Here is a 19,287-nt window from a genome sequence, read left to right as displayed (position 1 = left end):
ATGAGTTTATACCCTTGAAGAACATATGTTTATTTTCTGCATTTATTTTTTACCCATTTCTGCCCTGATGAAGCTATTTGACATAAAGCGACATTTATTAAACAAAACAACCATATACAAATCAATAACACTGAAAACATTGTAATTACATACATATATTATCAGAAACATTACTTTCATCTTAAAATGTATATTACCATTTATATTTAATTAATGTTTCCTATGACACAGATAGAATATCTATTTGTTTTACATATGAAAGACAGCTATTTTAACTTAAAAATAAGAATACTAAATCATCCGTTCCGGTCCACCCCTTTCTCTTTATTGACAAACAAAATAGAGAAATCACTTCGCGTCAACGGCTGCATCTGCATCTACTTGTTCTAATAAATTAATCAAAAACTCACTGGACTGCATTTGACATCTAGGACACCAACACATCTTCTTTAGGAGGATGGGCATGGGCATGTACACAACCAAACATGAGCATTGCACCGAACAGATTAACATGAAGAAAAACAGCATTCAAAAACAAAACAGCAAAACAATTAAATCCCAAATAAAACACAACAACACTAAGTTTGTAAGTGTTGATTTGTGAAATTTGCTGATGTGTGATAAATCCGGTTTATTCATGGCATTATCCGGAACGTTCATTTAGATATGACTGATGACATAATCATCTCTGTATGACAGGAACTCAGTACACAAAGTCTCATTGCATAAAATAACTAATAATTTAAGGGACTGGGAAAAAGAGAATCAGGATGTACAAGGTACAAATTTATGAGGCATTGAAGAAATCTGCATCCCTTACTAATGTATTCAAAACAAACATATATGCTGTTATTTGCTACGTGTTCTTATGAAAAGTACATATAACTTAAGTTATGAAATCATATTAAATGAAGTTATGTAATAAACATGTTACGCAATTCTAGCTCCGTCATTCACATGTAATTAACCTGTAAATTATTCCATTTACATCCTGATGTAGAACACCTAAAAAATGTAGAGCCAATGTCGATTTTTATCACAATGTTCATAGAAATGATCAAATCTGGTTTTTGTTTCTGATTGGCTCTCTTAATTTAGGGTTGTTGCAGCTGGAAGAGAGGAAAAAGTGGGTGTGGTTTAGTCTTCAAACTTGCCCTCCAGAATGCTGTCGAAAGTGAAGGGCATAAACTTGAAGCCCTGTCCGGTGTAGAATTTATTCTGGAACTCCACCCTACAAACATTAAATGAGAATGAGGTCAGGGGCTAAAAGCATATGTCAACAAATTTCTGTCCGAGTTAAGCAGACAGAATCTGTATTCATTACACCGAACATGTAAAGGATTGTAATGAAATGTAATGCAAATGTAGCCAGGTAATGCAAGTCTATCAATTATAAAAGTCATTGCTCACATGCACAATGCTTGTATTTGAAAAACAATTCCAGGCATTGTCAGCTATACAATATAAACATGTGCCGTGGTTTATTTGGTTGAACACCACACAAAATAATTAAGACTGCTCAGACAAAGTTTTTTCCTTAAAACTGCATTCAAGGTATACAAAAACAATTGCACGTTCCCTGTGAAATGAAGAAAAATAAAACCATGATTTTGGTTTGTTTAAATAGGCTTGTGTGCACTTACCAGTGCAACCTGAGGGCATGCAAGAAGGCAGACAGTCCTTCCATGATCAAGAGAATACACACTGTCAGCGTTGCAAAGAAGGCAAAGATGAATGACAGGCCAATGAATCCACTTAAATTCTTAGATGCCAAGCCAATGTGCATCACCATAGACCACAAGACCTCAGACAGCTCTGCAGGAAAACAAAAAATTTTAAAAAGTTTTAGAAACTAAAACATTTTACAGTGCAAATTTATATCACACACACAAGGTTTTGATGGAATCAGTATTTGCGTATTACTCACGGGCGTGGGCCAGACTCAGTGCCCAGAGCCGTAGATAAGAGGCTGTGTTTGAAATGCAGCCCAAGCAGTATTCTATAGTATGAATGGCCTGATGCACCGCTTCATCTGCAAAATTAAACTGAAAAGAGAGAAAGAGAAGCAGTTTAGACTAATGAATCAGGCTGTATCAAGCAGATCTAATCCCACTCCCAGCTCAATCACAGCATTATTAGCGGCTATGAATCTAAGAGCCTAAGAACACAATCATAGCCTGATCACCAAGAAAATGCATCATTTGCTGCAATGTATCAGAGTCACGCCTCATTTATGGCCCATTGGATTGTCTCCGATTAATGATGGCAGCTACGAGAAGGGGAAATTAAAGAATCTTGGGAACATTCTTATAGAAGAGAACCTTCACCAAACACCCCCTAAAAGAGACTACCCAACACACTTACACGCTAACACATACATACACACAAGCACAACAGCAGAGCAAGGGTAATGGCGCTCACACACACAAACACACGCATTCGAAAATATGACACCAAACAAAACAAGAAGGCCTGCTCTTACCACTTCCTCTTCAGATTGCTTGAAATTGGACACACGCACAAACAGACGCACATAGGGTTAAAAAAAGGGTTGACAAGAGTTAGAATCTGTTTAGGAGATAGTTTGGGGGAAAAAAACAGTGAAATTCACAGGAAATACAAAGATCGGATAACTAAATCGCTAACTGTGACATCACTGAAATATGGAGCGACCCAATCTGTTCGAACACTAAGAAATACTGAATATTATCCAAAGCTCTTCTCTTATCTTCTGTCACTATCTTTCTGTGTGTGTGTGTGTGTGTGTGTGGTTGGTGTACGTTAGTGTGAGTGTCAGTGTGTGTATGTTATTTGGTGTATTGCTTATAGTTAACAGGTTTTCATTTAAAGCTGCTTTGTAACAATGAAAATTGTAAAAAGCGTAATATAAATAAAAGTTGAGTTGAGTCGAATTAAAGGTTTAAATTACAACCCAAACCAATAAACAGAATATCACAATTAGGGGTGTCACAATATATCGGGATTGACCATAACCGTGATAGATAATGTGGTAATATCATTACCGCAAATTATTTTAGCCACAATAACCGTGATGTGAAAATCTGATATTGTGACAGCCCTATGTAGTTCAAAGCAGTGGTTCTCAAACTGGGAGCCCCAAGATGGATCCAGGTGAGGCCACAGATTTTGTGCCATTTAATGAAATTTAGAAATTGTTCAAAAATTTAAGGCAATCAAACAGAGAAATAAGAGCACCAAACAAAATAATTAATGTTCTAGCATTGTATAACTGGGTAACACTTTACAATAAGGTGCTTTTAGTTAACATTAATAAATGCATTAGTAAATTAGCTAACAATGAACAAGCATTTTTATTAATCCTTGTCAATATCAGTTCATGTCAATAAAGTTATTTATGTCAGATCAAGGTGCCTTTAAAAATGTTAACAGTGACACATTTGATTTGAATAATGTATTAGCAAACGCTGAAATTAATATGAATTATTATTAATAAACACTGTAGAAGTATTGTTCATTGTAAGTTCATGTTAGCTAGTGCATTAACTAGTTGTTAACAAATACCACGTTGTTGTGAAGTGTTAACTGTAATTGAACATGTTTATGAATGAAAAAAAATTCCAGACAACGAAAACGTTTGAAAACCACTTGTTTAAAGTAACAAGAGGATATTTTTTGGCACTAATCTGTCAACTCCTGCCCTTGAACCTCAAAACACTGCAAAAAAAATAATAAATGCATTATTATAGATCTCAATCTATATTAAAAAGGGAAGATATTTCAAGAGAAGACCATCTCAGGGTGGGAGTTTGTTTAGTGTTTTGACACTGGTTGCTGTGGGATACAGTGGTGGGGGGAGAGATAGCTCTTTTTAAAGGGGCTGACCCAGTTTAAATCAGATCTGGTATGCAGATCACAGATGCAGTGAGTCACAGAAAGGAATGCCCACTGCAGACTGCTGACCCCACTGCCAACTGCGGCTGTTTTTGGTGCGCTGGTGGAGCTTGACACCGTGTGGGTGGTAACAGGATGGTGGCTCATAAAGCATTTTGAAGAAATCCACAGTTATTGTCATAAATGTTCAGCGTGTTATTCTCATGTGCAACAGACTATTGTGAGACTGCATAATGTAATGCCACAACTTTGAAAAATGCAACAAAAATATAAAAAATATAGAATAAATATGATCTGTAAATCTTAAAGAACATGTTTTTTTTTTTTTACAGCCGTGGAACCCAACAATCATGTTTATAGTAGAGAATAGCCAATCCATTTAATTATGCATCATTTAAATCGACAAATATACTGTATTGTAATGTATAAAAGCAGTGTAAAATCTGAACTTATTTCATTTCACAGCTCTGAAAGCTTTAGCTCAGAGCCAAAGCTGAAAACACATGTACCACCCGTAGTGATGAAAGAGAGAGACAAACAGGAAGTCCCCTCACCTCAGGCTCTTCTTCCACATTCTGGGCAAGCTGGTCATGTTGTATGATCCCAGCTTCGTCATCTGTGGGGCCGTTACCCACACGAATTCCCCCAAAATTCTGTGTTCCCTGTGAGGAAGCAGTCATAGGTAAGCCAATGTCAAACGTATAGCCAAGCCACCATACAAGAATCCGAAATATCTTTTGGGAGTTAATAAAAAAACAGTACTCCGAGCGTTGAAGACAAGTTCTTACCAGGTGTCTCCTCCAGAGGTATTGCCTGCGCATAACTAGGGTCTTTACTATAAGCATGCATGGCACACAGGCGATAGCTGTAACAACTAACAGAGACTGAATGACCATCTAGAGTAACAGAGAGAGAAAGAAAATTAGTTTTTTTTGTGCATAAGAAGTCTGAAAGTATTGATGACATCACAGTCTCTGTATCTACCTGTCCCCTGTATAAAGGTTTGTTGGTGGGATCGTTGTAGCTGAAAAGAAACATGTTGATAAAGGCTATAAGAAGACTGGGGGCGTCTTTTGAGCTCCTGGCATCGTATGCCGTCCACTTGTAGAAGACGATCAACATCAGGTACCCAAACAGGCTGGTCATGAAGACGATCTCAGGAATAAAGCCCAGGTAGATGTTCAGAGGCTTCTTAAAATACCTTCAACCCACACAAACAGACATAAGCATTTGAATACAGACAGCACATATAAAACAACATATTGAGAGTAACTCAGGAGAATGGACGGCTGCGTACAAGTGATTGAAGAGGCTAAGAGTAACTCCAAAAAGCATATGGATGACTCCCAGAATGATGGACATCTTCATCTTGAAGGAGTTTAGAAAAGTCAGCTTATTGGTGGCAATGTTCCAAATCTGTGAGGACAGAACATTTTATTGGTTTCCATTTAAATATTAAAGGATTGAAGTCGTTCAGAAGAATTTTCTTGTAGACACTTACTGGGTCAATGCCGATGGGATAGGGTCCACCAAACACTCCTGGCACAGCAGGGTCTAACTGCAGCAATCTGTTTTCCTCTAAAGTCTTAAACCTAGAAGATAAAAAAATAAACATGCTTGTCAAGAGTAATGTGATCTGAATGATGGATGTAATATCCTTTAAACTCAAAAGATGCGAGTGATTAAGCAAAGACCTAAAAAAACAAGATCTGGCTCTAACATCACATGAATGGGTTCAAATGAACAACAACTCACGTCCAGTTGGCTCCCTTAACTCCAAACATGGGCCTGACGCTCCAGCCAGAGCCGAAGACATTGAGAGATTTTGAGAAACAGTCATTGTAGATGATTCCAGTATACACAGAAAACACTCCCATCAGAAGAATAATGTACCGGCCAGCAAACACCATTTGAAACATCTACAAAGACAACAAATGTGGAATTGCTTCATAAATGAATGCACAATAGCACGGTTTGTACATTGACTTTTATGTTTTCGGATTACACTTCTGATCCAATTACATTAACTAGTGAAACAACAATGTAATTGATGGGCGGATACCTCGTTTTCATTTTTCTGGGCGATTAACCGGCTCTCTCGCAGTACTAGATAGAGTGCAGCGCAGGTCATGAGGGCACCGTGACCCAAATCACCAAACATGACCGCAAACAGGAAGGGGAAGGTGATGATGGTGTATGGAGCTGAACACAAAAATGGAGAATGAGGAACTGATCTTGATTTGTTTCCTAATGAGTTCTGAAATAACTAAAACAAGCTATAAGGGGTCCTATCGACAAGGGGTGCTTTGAAGCAACATATTGCTTCCTTCACATGATGTATGTATCTATCTAGCAATAGCTCATTTGTGCAAGTCTTGGGATGTTCAAAGTGTAGATGTCGGGGTTACCTGGGTTAATCTCGCGGTAGTTGCTGATGCCATAGGCATCAACGATGCTTTGAAAGCCAGAGGTGAACTTGTTGGTTTTGTTGAAGGTGGGTGGCGTCTGTTTGGTCTGCATTCTGTTTAGGATGGAAGGAACAGTGGATCCGCTTTTTTCCTGTATAACAATGGAATTTGCCATGCATGAAAATTTGCACTCTAGATAACATTCTTTTAAACTTATCTTGATTTTGTTTGTCTTTATTTAAAACGTCTAAATTTTTTACACTCACTGAGTTGAGACAGCTGGTATTAATAGCTTTTAGTTAAATAAGGCATGAAGAAGAATACCACGTGTGAGGACCAGCACACCGTCCACATGTCCTTTTAAATGCTACACAGAAGAATCTGAGTTCCTGTTTGTACAGAATAAATCTACTAAACAATACTTTACAAGGGTTATAAGATGATTTCCAACAAGCTGCAAGAATCTATAATGAGTACTGTATTAACTATATTTAACCTGCGTTAACCCTTTAAAGACAGACAGAGACAGACACAGAGGAACAGAAGGTGAATGTGTGCAACCTAATCCTCTTAAGCTGTGGTTATTACAAGGTTAACATTCTAATGACCTCTGACCTCTATACTAATACCTCTCACGGCATGAACTGCAGGTATTACACACTAACTCTGCCTTCATCGTGTAAGGCGCGAGAAACCCCAGAAAAAGAAAGACCCCATTAAAAAAATGATGAACACCAGTTGGACCATATCTTGTCGATCTTTTCATCCATTTATCCATCAGGGCACAGCAGAAGTGATGGACAGAGTCAATCTGTGGCGCTCTGAGAGGAGGGTAATGTTTCAGCTGCTCTTGACCACAGGGAAATGTAAACTTTCATCTGACAGCGCTCATGACTCAATGTAAAAGCATCTGGGCATTCCGTCCTAACACTCAGTCCCCTGTGTGCATGTGTACTGTATGTGTGTGTCACGAGATAATGGGAGCTCGAGTCATGCTCGCAAAATGTGACTCACTGTATGTGACGATAAGAACAAAGAGGCCACTCCTTAGAGACAACACATGCACGGCTAGAATTAGTGTGGAGGTACCGAAATGAACCTCATATAAACTGACATGTGGACTCCAAATACATTACCCGAAACCATAATGTTGCTTTTAAACACAACCTGAAATAGTGCTGTGTTCCTTTTGTGTTTTCTGGGCAAACATTGAGATCTTAGATGGTTTATACAGCGGGGAAAATAAGTATTTGACACATCAGCATTTTTATCAGTAAGGGGATTTCTAAGTGGGCTATTGGCACAAAATTTCCAACAGATGTAGCCATCAAGCCAAATATTGAATTCATAGAAAGAAATCAGAACATTTAAGTATACAAGTTCAGACATAATAAATAAAGTGAAATGACACAGGGAATAAGTATTGAACACACTTTATTTAATACTGAACTTTGATCTTCAGTTCTCTCCATAAATTTTCTATGGGATTTAGGTCAGGTGATTGACTGGGCCATTCAAGCAGCTTGATTTTCTTTCTTTGAAACCACTTCATTGTGACCTTGGCCTTGTGTTTGGGATCACTTTCTAGCTAAAATGTCCACCTTTTCATTTTCAACTTTCTGGTAGATGGCAGCAGATTTTTATCCAGAATGTCCCGGTACATTTCTCCATTCATCCTGCCTTCAATAATATGAAGTCTGCCAGTACCCCTTGCTGAAAAGCAGCCCCAAACCATGATGCTTCCACCCCCAAATATACCTGTTGGTATGGTGTTCTTGGGATGGTGGGCAGTGCCATTTCTTCCCCAAACATGGTGTGTAGAATGACTGCCAAAAAGTTCAATTTTGCTTTCATCTGACCATACTATAGTCTCCCAATAATCCACAGGCTTTTCCAAATGCTCTTTCGCAAACTTTAACCGAGCCTCAACATGCTTTTTATTCAGCAATGGAGTCTTGCGTGGTGAGCATGCATGGATGCCATGGCGGTTCAGTGCATTGCTTATAGTTTTCTTTGAAACAACAGTACCTGCTGATGCAAGGTCTTCCTGAAGTTCTGCCTGAGTGGTTCTTGGCTCTTGGAGAGCTCTCCTGATTATTCTTTGGACTCCTTGGAAAGGGATCTTACGTGGAGCACCTGATCGTGGCCGGTTTATTGTGAACAGAGGCTCTTTCCATTTCCGGATAATGCCCCCACAGTGCTCACAGGAACATTCAGCATTCTGGAAATGCGCCTATAACCATTCCCATCTAAATGCTTTCAATGATAAGATTACGAAGATCTACATAGAGTTCTTTGCTTTTACCCATCATGAAGTCTTTCCTGTGTGCCTCCTAGGTAATGAGAACCCTTTATAGGCCATCAATTAGGACTAAAGTAGCTGATATCAATTAGTACTGATAGGGGCAGGGTTTCTCTCTCAATACTGGCAGATTTCAGGTGATCTCCTGGCTTTCTATGCCATTTTGTACCTTGTTACCTTCATGTTTTCATTACTTATTCACTGTGTCTTTTCACTTTATTTATTATGACTGAACTTCTATACTTAAATGTTCTGATTTCTTTGAATTCAATATTTGGCTTGACGGCTACATCTGCTTGAAATTTTGTGTCTATAGCCCACTCGAAATCCCATTACTGATAAAAATGCTGATGTGTCAAATACTTATTTTCCCCCCTGTAGATACACTGACAATGCAGGTCTCACCGTGCCCCGTCGGAGTGCAAACTGAATGGTGTCTAGATCTGACACAGGGCACCAGATCTCCGCAATCAGACATTTCTGAGTGACATCGATGTTGCAGAGGTTCAGTGTGTGATAAATGGCCTTCATCTTCCTCACTTTGATGAACCACACACGCACAGTCTTAGCAGCCGCCTGCAGCACTCGCTGCCTGTGATCCTCCGTTTGATTGAGTACCTGAAACACACAGCACAGGAAATGGAAGGCTTAAGACAGGAAGTGGAAGGAAATCAAATCAGAATCGGATTAAGCTGGCGTGAAGCGCTGTGATCCAACCAAGCAGATTTATAACACCTGGGAACTATAAATATGCATGCTGTTGTAAAAACGGGACAAATCGAGTCACAACTGTAACAGTTAACACGCTTGTAAATCCTAATCACTCACACAGTTGGTCTTTTTTTAGGTAAGCCGGATTTCTCAATCATTCAGGAGTGGCCAAGGCACCAGTATCATGTCGGCATGCTAGACAAGATACATTGCCAAATTCTATATCCAAGTATCCAAAACCCACACTCACCCAGGCTGGAAAGACACAGACTCATTCACACTGGCAATCGGACAGACTTGCACAATCTGGGATTGATGTAAATTCTCAACAATGCCTTCTGTCTGTCTCACACACAGCGCATTCTTGCGCACTAAGGCACAATACTAAAAGTGCATTCATTTCAGAGTAAGAAAAGGAGCACAGGGACGTTAACAATTCATGACTGACGGACAGACACACAAAACACACACATAGTGACCATTTCTTATCACACCCCAGGGACAAATAGGACCGCTAATAGCTTGAAGTGAGTCAGTGACATGGAACTCAAGAGCAAGCGCTGTCCCTGCTCTGTCAGCACTCTGTGTTTGGATCTTCTCCTTTACATTTGTAAACAGTGAGAGCAAAAGGATCCATGACTGTGTCACAAAACCAGTGAGTGTTGTATACTTGATTTAAATGTTATTTAACCAAATAGTGTAGTTATTATGACCAAACTCTGTAGCAGGTTAGCACGCTGCCTTCTCTGGCTTCTGTCCTAGGTATTGAAATACAGCTTGTGTGTGATTTCAGGGTGTGAGATGAGACAGAGTAAACAAGTGTAGCAGCAAAAACGAAGGAGAACTCCCTGAAAATGTGGGTATGCACAGGGAGGAACACTCACAATGACTGCGAGAGGGTGGATGAATTAAACTAGAACACATTACTCTCCTCTGCTCGAAAAGCGTCTCACACTGCTCTAAATGGGGCGTTGTGATGAAATGACGAACACTAACGTCTTTATAGGATTTTCTTTCTAAACTGTCTTGGCTACAGGTGCTGTTGACGGATTTTGTCATATTTTATGGGAAGCCCCAGGGTCTAAAACCCAGAGATTATTAGTTTAAATAAAAGCTGTTTTGCATTAATTGAATTTAATACAAACTATATTAAATCATTATAATAAAAAGATGGACTTTACAAGTTTTTACACGACTTGTGATTCATGCTATCCTCACTTGATTCGAGAATGATACTTGTGTTTCAACATAATCTGACCTTGTGAAAGATGTTACAAGATCACAAACATGCTTATTTTGTTACATTATGCTATTTCTTTGCTAACACTTTGTTATTATTCTTTCTGTTTAAATTAGATTTTGCATCCACAATGTTCAATGTCGATTCAATTTATACCCCTGTGACTGAATGTGAATATAGTCACGGCTTGATGCCATTGTTAGGCATGACACTTGTATCACCTTGCATGACGGACTGATCACTGATGTGAGAACTAACTGCCCTGCCTTGTGGTGAACATGTGTGGGTGAATAGGCATCTGGGTGGGTGGGCAGGTATGGTCACTATGTAAATGTGTGTGAGGACAAACTCATCCAGATTTCCTTCCCAAATAAGGCACCGCGAAAGATTCTTTCAAAGACCCAGAGCTGTAACACCATCTGGCAGTCATTTGTAATGCCCACTCGTAGCCCCTAATATCTCACTGAAGAAGATTCCCTCCATTTTATAAAATGACAAAGAGTAACTAAGCCTTGACATATCTGCAGGCAGTAAATTGGTTTTAATCGAAAGAATAAAAAAGGATAACATGAAGACAGATTTAAAAAAAGACAGATATATACAGAAACACACACAGCAGTTGTTCAACTGGAGGTCTAATCTAATTTGTTCATTAAAGCACTGGGATCTTCACCACTTTCATTGCCTGTAATTACATTATGCTAACTCAGCTGAAGTTTACAAAGTAAATAACATCAATCGATGTACTGTCAAATCAAATTCACCTCCACGCCAATATGCAGAAATGTTTTGTTTGCTGGCTTTCTTCCTCAAATTTGTATGCTTTTGTGATAGCAGTATCCCATTATATGTTTACTTTTGGGCCCATTATCTGGTTAGGATTGTCTGTTCACCTACCACATAGGGACAAACAGAAGAGAGACAACAGTCACACACACACACACACACACAGAGAGGACAATCTGATAACAGCACTGGATCAAGTGTGCACACATCATCTATTAGATTTCACACTAATCCACCTTCACTTTTTTCCATACAACAAAGAAAAAATTAAATCCACCAACTGTTTTTTTAATTGGCCTGAGAGTCTAAGTGTGAGACTTCTGTGTGCGCATCTCTTACCATTTGGAGATCATCAATTCGAGAGTTCACTCCAGCTGCCATTTCCTTTCTCTCATGAGGGGTCTCGGGACAGGGGTACAGAGAAGCCCGAAACCTAACAAAGATCAGCACTGCAAGTTAAAGTCTGCCGGCTCATATCATTAACGCATTTGACAGACGCTTTTATCCAAAGCGACTTACATTGCTTTGTACTATAAAAAAGAATCTAACTATGTGCAATCCCCTGGGATCAAACCCATGACCTTGTCGTTGCTAGCGCCATTCTCTAACCACTGAGCCACAGGAAAGCCGATGACTATTGATAACTAAATAAAATTTACCTATGATTTCAAAAGGCAAACATTTAGCAACCACAATCAATCATTGTCACTGTGTTTTGTTGTCTGTGTTCATACCCTTCACAAATCTTCCTCACTCTATTCTTCAGCTGGTCACCCTGGAAGAAAATGATGAACACAGACTTGTGCACATTGTCGCCCTAAGAAAAAAGAAAAAAAAAACAGTTCATTCAATTTGCATTTTTAAAAAGTAAATTATGCTACATGAGCTGACATTACACCTAGAATTTTACAAAAATCAATTTACTTTAAAAAATAGAGACTAACGCATGATCTTATTTATCCTTCACTGTGTAAAAACAAGGGCACTTACTGTGGTGGGGTCCTCCAGTGGGTCTTCAATGTCTGCCTGCCGTAGGAACACGTTGCCACGGCAAACTCTCCACAGCATCCTCTCAAAGTTGGGTATCCTTTCTCTGCCTATCACACCCGCAACAAAACTGCAACCAGTGTCAAAAGTTAAAGTCAATGTGTATATTAGCATCACACTTCTAGGAAATGCATCTAATATAAGAATAACTAAAGCTTCTACTGTTTTAACATTCAACCTTACTGAGGAAATTATGAATTTACTTTATTAAAATTACTTTAGATACTGCGTGTATGAATCTGCTCATCCACTGTCATTTCACATGTCAAGCTTATATCAAATAAGCATGACATCACTATATGAATTCCTCCTTTCATAATAACTGTGTTCTGCTTACAGTACTTAAAACTGAATAAATGCTGGACTTGTTTAATGTAGTATCGAACACATTCAAGTGGTAACAGATCAATGACACCATCAATATTAGCGGCAGTTACGTCACAATATCTGTTAAGTCTCGGTTTATAACAGTGTAGTATATCATGTCAAAGACACAGAGAACGTACTGACCCAAGCCTGAGAGGAGCAGCGCGTCCAACCTCATTTGTGTCTATTAAGGTTGATGATTCTTCCAAAAGTGAAGGATCTTCCATCTGACATAATGGGAAGAAATTAAGCTTTTCAATATTCTTAATCTTCTCCGCTTTTAGATATAATTTAAAAAGAGCAATATGAGTACTAGTGGTTTAAAGCCAAGAGTTTATAATTTAATTTCAGATTTATATACTTTAAAAGATAAACAACAAGTCTAACACAGCTCTTGACCAACAATGGGGCAAAAGGCAGATTATGTTATGGCTAAATATGTTATGGGTATATAAATTAAGCACAGATGGTGTAAGAACTCAAACTACCTTATGTTTTTTTTCACAGCATGCCTAAGGGCTAAAGCTTAATTTCTATACATCACCAATTTAGAAAATGTGCATTGAAAACTTATTACAAGGAACAAACTGCCTTTACTCAAAGGTACAGTGTTGGTAACTCATGAGTCTATCCTGGAGTTTTTACCTACAGTTAAACTACTAACCCAGATCTTCAACCACTAACTCAAAGAAACCTCACACCACAGACGATCGGTCACCCACCACCAGTCTCTTTGACATCCCGATCTTGTGTAAGTGTAGGTAAATGATTATGAGACAGTAAACAGCTTAACCGCCGATGCTCAAACTAAATGATCTTTTATGACATTACAATACAAAAATTACAATATTTTGTTAAAATCCAGATAAGTGTCAGAAAGCACAGAAATATACGGCCAAAGATCTCCCACAGGTTGAAAGAGAAGAAACACCCTGATAGGGACTAATTATTACAGACACAAAGGGTTGTTTTTTACGTTTACAAGTAACGTGTCAACACCTTGCTGAACTGGTCTTGGGAAGGGCAGTTTGACATCACCATCAGCGGCTGGGATGTGACGAGGAATTCAGAGTATGGCCTTTCAATCTGTTAGACATGCATCTGTCTTTGTCACATCATGGCAAACATGGTGGAAAAATATGTTTTGGTGCCTCTCTTGGCTTTGTTTGGTCACTGACTGGTGTTGATAATTACGTGACTATAAATGAATACCACATTATACTATTTGTTTCTGAATAACACCACAGGAAAAGCAGATAAAACGGTTTTGAAGAGATCACAAACCTCATTGAAAAACTGCTGTGTTCGCCTGAGGATGTGCTTGAGCTCTGTCAACTCCAGGAAGTTCTTCTTCAGTGCTTCCTGGTTGGTGTTGATCTCCTTCAACTCAAACTCCAGCTTTTCAAAAGTTGCCTATACAAGAAATGGCAAGTAGAATAACAATAAATAGGAAGTACAATACATGAATAAGAAAGGCAATAATAAAGAACTTCAGGCCAATTGTAACTCTTTGTAAATAGATGTTTTTTTGTACCTCTAAGTCAATCATGTCTCGAGGAAGAGGGACCTCTGGGTTCTCTCCTGTGTCTACAACAGGTATGTTAGCCTTTCTAATCTCCTTCTCAACAAACCCTTAACAAAAAAGAAAAAAGTGAGATATAAAAGGGGCAGAAACAGAGAAGAAAAAGTGATGATCTCCATTTGACGTAACCAAAACACACGATGTCGTGTTGTCCCAGCAATACTGACAAAACAACTCACTCAGTTTCCGGTCCATTTCCTCACAACGACGGACTTCATTTACAAACTTCCTCTGAAAAACGTTGACATCTGGGTTCAACTGTAATTCACAGAAAGAGAAAAAGGACATTGAGCCACTTCTGCCGATAAACTGCTTAGTTAAAATTCTCTGGAAAAAAACCCCAACCACATTCACACCCAAGATGTCAAACCAGAAGAGAGTTTCACAGGGTGAAATAACGGTCTAATCTTTTAAAATTCAACACAAAAGTGCATACGTCTCTAAACTGCACCATGCCGATCTCCCCCAGCTCACTGACACAGCAGTAGGCTGACTCTGATTGTAGGAAGAGCTGGGCCAGGGTCATCTCCTCACTGCGAAACAGCTCCCCCATAATGCACTGCCTTCTTTCCAATGCACTAAGGGGAGAATATCTGGGGGAAGAGAAAGATTAATCAAATTTAAAACAAGTCTATTAAACATACATTACAGAACGAAGTCCTGTTGACAAGAAAGTGTACATTTCTTCAGTTTAAAAGCAGATATTCAGCTTAGGTCACACAAGTTTTCTGCTTTCACAAAAAGGAGAACCAAAGAACAAGAAAGCCAAGACATACCTACCAAAAAAAACCATCTACTCTCATTAGTTAGTCGGACAAAACAATTTCTCTACTTTGCAGAAGCATCTTAGAGCACAAACATATTCTTGTCCTTGTCCTGAATTAACTATTTAGCATCGAGAGATGATGCTAAAAGTAACAACTTTTAGATACTTAGATACAGTTTCATCAGACGTACACACTGGACCGAAGATAACTTCTGATCTGTGTTTGGTTGTAAAATAACTATTTGTTTACTATTTAATTTATGTTAATAATAGTTCATATTCCATTGTATATTAATTGTAATAAATTAAGTTAAATCTGTTTAACAGTTACAGATTCTTTGCGGAGGCATAACGTTTGATGATCTGCCTCATCTCCTGAAATTCATCCCTATAGCGTCATGCACTTCAGCAATAATACACACATGACCTATTGACTTCTCAGAAACAACAAGGCCATCTATTAAAAAGCCTTAGGAAAAATTCCACAATCTCGTGCTCATAAGGGCACACATGGAATTTTACGCTTCTGTGATGTTTCATCACTCTCTTAGCATGTGATGCCCTAACAGCTATGGGAAGAAAAGGTTGCCATCTCAGAACACACAGAAGTATTCAGCATTCACACAAAATGAGCCGGACATAGCAGTACAACTGCATGAATGTACTTTTTAAAGGCCAATCTCAACTTCGCATTTCCTCTTAAAAATGCATCTGGCTCTATTAAAAGAGTGAAGTGCACATTCTTTTCTAAGTATTACTGTGTAAAAGAAGTTCACGGTTCATTACAAATGAGTGTACAATGGACTCAGAGGGCAGAGACTGGATTATGGATTAAGCTGTACCATGTGACTCTTTGTGCCAAGTATCACCAATCTTCTTTTCTAGTGCTCTGAAGGTAGCACTATGGTTCAATGGGTAATTCCACACGTGCTAAATAATGCAGCAAAGATACGATTTCATTGCCCTTTTTCATAGTGCTTTTTCCATTCTCATTACAGCCACCCCATCATCAGCATCATTAGGTAATATTACAGTGAATCTATGCCCTACACACGTCTTTTGACACGCATCGCATTTGAGATGATCTAATAGTCAACCAATAAGATTTAAAGCAGCCAGAGCACAATATAACAACAGAATATGTTTAGGCTTCACCTACACAAAACCGAAGGAAACTCTGTGGTCAAGCTATAAATACACAACCCATTACCACACAATAGTCTATTACGTTAGCTACCTTGCAAACCAGCGAGGGATCAACATTTTCTCATCTCTAATTCCAACTTTTATAATAAACAAGACAACTCAACGCACAATAACTCCCCATATAAGTTAGGCCAGAGGGGTAACGTTCAACACAAATACGATCTTATTAGCAAGACGTGTAACGTTAGCTGTCAACACAAGTTCATCCGTCAACAAGTAAAGTTTCGTTAACAAAATAGCAAAGAGCATAAAATAGCATAGCAAAATGGCACAATGACGTCACTTTAAAAAGACGACGTATCCTGTTTAAAAGTTCAGGTTAACAACTTCTGTCGTATAAAAGGAAAATATTTTGGCTTAGCAGTCCCATCAACAACTTTAATAGCTAATGCTAAGAACACCGACAGGTTGTTACCTCAGTGAATTACACCATTTAACGACACATCCCCAAAACTGAAAGAAAATGCGCTTTTAGACTCCTAAAACGTCTCTTTTATATGAGCTGAAGCAACTTTAGAAAGAAAACAATATAACTTACAGCGCAGAAACTGATAAAAGTGAAGTCCTGTAGTCTCTAAATCCACTGCGTCGCGAGCATCAGCTGACCAGAACGAACACGACGTCATGAACGGCCGGCCCAACCTGGTCACGTGATCGTGGTTACCTGGGCAGGGTGAGGGTGCTTGCAAAACGGAACGTTGCAGAGGCATTTATTAATCATCATATATATTAAATTCGTATTGTTTTATACGTATATTGATGTCACAATGTTCGATAAAATGTGCTCTATTTTACTGTCCAAAGTTATACCCTCTCTGTTTTTAGGCTGACTCATCATGCTATACGTTGTTTGCATCTTACAACGGGTTGCCTTCTTAAAAAACCACTTCCTTACTTTTGCAGTTCAATGTGCTTGTTTTCATGTCACTTGACACACCGGAACTCTTGACAGTAAGAACTGCAAAATAAAATGTTTTCGTTTTCTACTAGTCTACCTACTCACGGTAAACGTGTCAGTAAGCATTTTCAACATTTTTAACGTGTGAACACACCAAAAAAGTATTGTTAGACATTTTTACTACAGTACTGTTGTCTATTGTGATTGCATTTTTAATTTCAAGCTTCATAACACTAGGAATCAAAAATAGTTTTAAACGTAGAGTTCTGCTTTACAGAGATACCAAATAACCCTTTTCTTTTTATAAAAGTGACACATATTTACTAATTATAAACATACAGGGTCATGTGATCTCAAATGCCAAGAGGCCACTTTCTACAGAATCTGTCACTGGCTCTTTAATGAGAGAGGAACTACACAGAAAGATGAGTGAATTTAGCACACAAGTGATAATGTGCATTTGACTTTCCATAGACGTTTGTTGAGCTACTCTTGGGGTTTGTTAGTGGCGGCTATGCTGAGGGACATCGCCATCTGTTGGTTGCAAAAAGTTTTAAAAATAAATGGAAAACATCCTCACCACGTCTGTTTGATGCTCATATGTAAATTAAGGATCTCAAAAGCCTAAATAACTCTATATGTGGGTTGGCATTTAGATTATAGATCATTTTAATCATTCTGTACCATCCAAACAACAGCTGGTGCATGGAAAAAAATCATACTCATATAGTATATGACAGACTTTTATTTAAGTCTTGATATCTGTATTTGAATGTAAGCATATGTCACAGACCGTAATCCTTATTTACCAATCTATCAGGCAGAGATACCTACAGATTAAACCTGTGACGCACTCCCTTTAGTGGCTGCTGCTCACACATGCAGCACACCCTCGCACCGCCAGGAGGCACTACAGAACCACACAAAACAGGATAAAACACGAAGACCTGTGTACTAAACGTGTTTTTGTCATTAAGAAGCACATTATTCAGTAAAGGTGTTTAAACTGGGATTGATTAAATCTACTTCAGGCATTTAAACATGCAAAAATAAAAAGAAAGGAGATGAAAGCTATTGCACACGCTTTAAATAGGGCACTATTTCTGTCTGATGCATATATTCTGGGTTGGCATTATGAAATATCTCGTTGGCCTAGAACAAGCTAAATTTAACTGTGACACATGAACAAATGCATTTTATTCTAAGATAGAGCTAGGGGTCTTAAACTCATTATACACTACATGTTTCTATTGAGGCCAGGGTCTATTATTCATTGAAAAACAATATAATAAAAACCTACAGGTTGTAAAATATAGCAAGCCACTTGAGGCAGAGTGAACACAGATTCCTGCTGTGAAAAGTCACATTCACTTCAACTCACAATTGCAGTCAGAAATAATTCCCATAACTGCCACAAGCACTCCTCTCTTGCTAGAATATTAGCTTGTATTATGTTTTCTTAAGAAATTATTGTGATTATGATAGCAGTCATAAATTGCTTTTAATGAACAAAATGTCTGCAAGCCATATCATATCATAGGAATAACAAGTAATATAAACATAAACCAGGAGGTGCAGAAGGTTAAAACAGCTTCCACCCGAGAGATCTCAGACAAAAAAAAACACATTTCACAATTTATTTGAGCATGTTCTTTGGTTTTTATAACTCCAGTATAAACGCCAGGAAGTATAACACATGGATTTAGACTCAATAAAGGGGACCTTCACGCTTTTTAGTGCTAAAAACTATTTTGGCTGCAATTGCATGTCTGTGTGAGAAATGTTTAAATTGTTCTTCCTCATAGGCACCTCTTACTGCATAAGCCTCATAACTTGTTTCATAACATCACCTCAGGCTCTTTGAACTCAATGGTTCCCATGTGACAGAAACATGAGGTAAATCCGGTTTGTGTACGATAACATTTGATAACATTGCTACTACTAAAATCATTATCTTTAAATGTGGTTGGATAGTCTAGATCATCTGAATTGATCCTCACTAATATAATTATAAACTGTGCATACAGTCTGGTCTATGGGCCCAATAGGATTGTTTACCCCAAAATGAATCAACTTATTAACTTGTTTACCCAACCGAAATA

At 38.4% G+C, this 19,287-nt stretch overlaps 1 protein-coding gene across 7 annotated transcripts; it reads right to left on the bottom strand.

Moving 5' to 3' along the window:
* Nucleotides 1-76: 76 nt before the first annotated feature.
* On the bottom strand, nucleotides 77-16,966 carry atp6v0a1a (ATPase H+ transporting V0 subunit a1a). Of its 7 annotated transcripts, XM_056752492.1 has the most exons (23): nucleotides 16,826-16,966; nucleotides 14,752-14,908; nucleotides 14,495-14,573; nucleotides 14,268-14,365; nucleotides 14,018-14,146; nucleotides 13,733-13,819; nucleotides 12,878-12,960; nucleotides 12,311-12,437; nucleotides 12,055-12,137; nucleotides 11,660-11,753; nucleotides 8,989-9,201; nucleotides 6,282-6,432; nucleotides 5,936-6,075; nucleotides 5,629-5,792; nucleotides 5,375-5,465; nucleotides 5,171-5,289; nucleotides 4,858-5,074; nucleotides 4,662-4,769; nucleotides 4,428-4,535; nucleotides 2,483-2,500; nucleotides 1,928-2,045; nucleotides 1,644-1,815; nucleotides 77-1,231 (listed from the first exon to the last, which is right to left on the bottom strand). In XM_056752492.1, the coding sequence occupies exons 2-23, from the start codon at nucleotides 14,866-14,868 to the stop codon at nucleotides 1,138-1,140; spliced, it is 2,610 nt and encodes an 869-aa protein (XP_056608470.1). In that variant the 5' UTR covers nucleotides 14,869-14,908; nucleotides 16,826-16,966; the 3' UTR covers nucleotides 77-1,137. The 7 variants fall into 7 exon arrangements, with proteins under 7 accessions (XP_056608470.1, XP_056608466.1, XP_056608471.1 ...); XM_056752488.1 differs by having other exon boundaries at nucleotides 4,428-4,769; XM_056752493.1 differs by lacking the exon at nucleotides 2,483-2,500.
* Between the last annotated feature and the right edge of the window lie 2,321 nt (nucleotides 16,967-19,287).

This window comes from Triplophysa dalaica, chromosome 7 (assembly GCF_015846415.1).
Source record: "Triplophysa dalaica isolate WHDGS20190420 chromosome 7, ASM1584641v1, whole genome shotgun sequence".
NCBI classification, from domain to species: Eukaryota; Metazoa; Chordata; class Actinopteri; order Cypriniformes; family Nemacheilidae; genus Triplophysa; species Triplophysa dalaica.
Note: the sequence above shows the minus strand (reverse complement) of the source record. Positions and strands in the feature narration are given on the sequence as shown.

Excerpts from the sequence above, each read along its gene's own strand:
- atp6v0a1a (XM_056752488.1), bottom strand. The coding sequence starts at position 14,868 with ATGGGGGAGCTGTTTCGCAGTGAGGAGATGACCCTGGCCCAGCTCTTC. Across the intron at positions 14,147-14,267 it reads GAGACATGATTGACTTAGAG|GCAACTTTTGAAAAGCTGGA; the intron begins GTACAAAAAAAC and ends TTTCTTGTATAG. Across the intron at positions 5,075-5,170 it reads CTTAGCCTCTTCAATCACTT|GTATTTTAAGAAGCCTCTGA; the intron begins GTACGCAGCCGT and ends TGTGGGTTGAAG.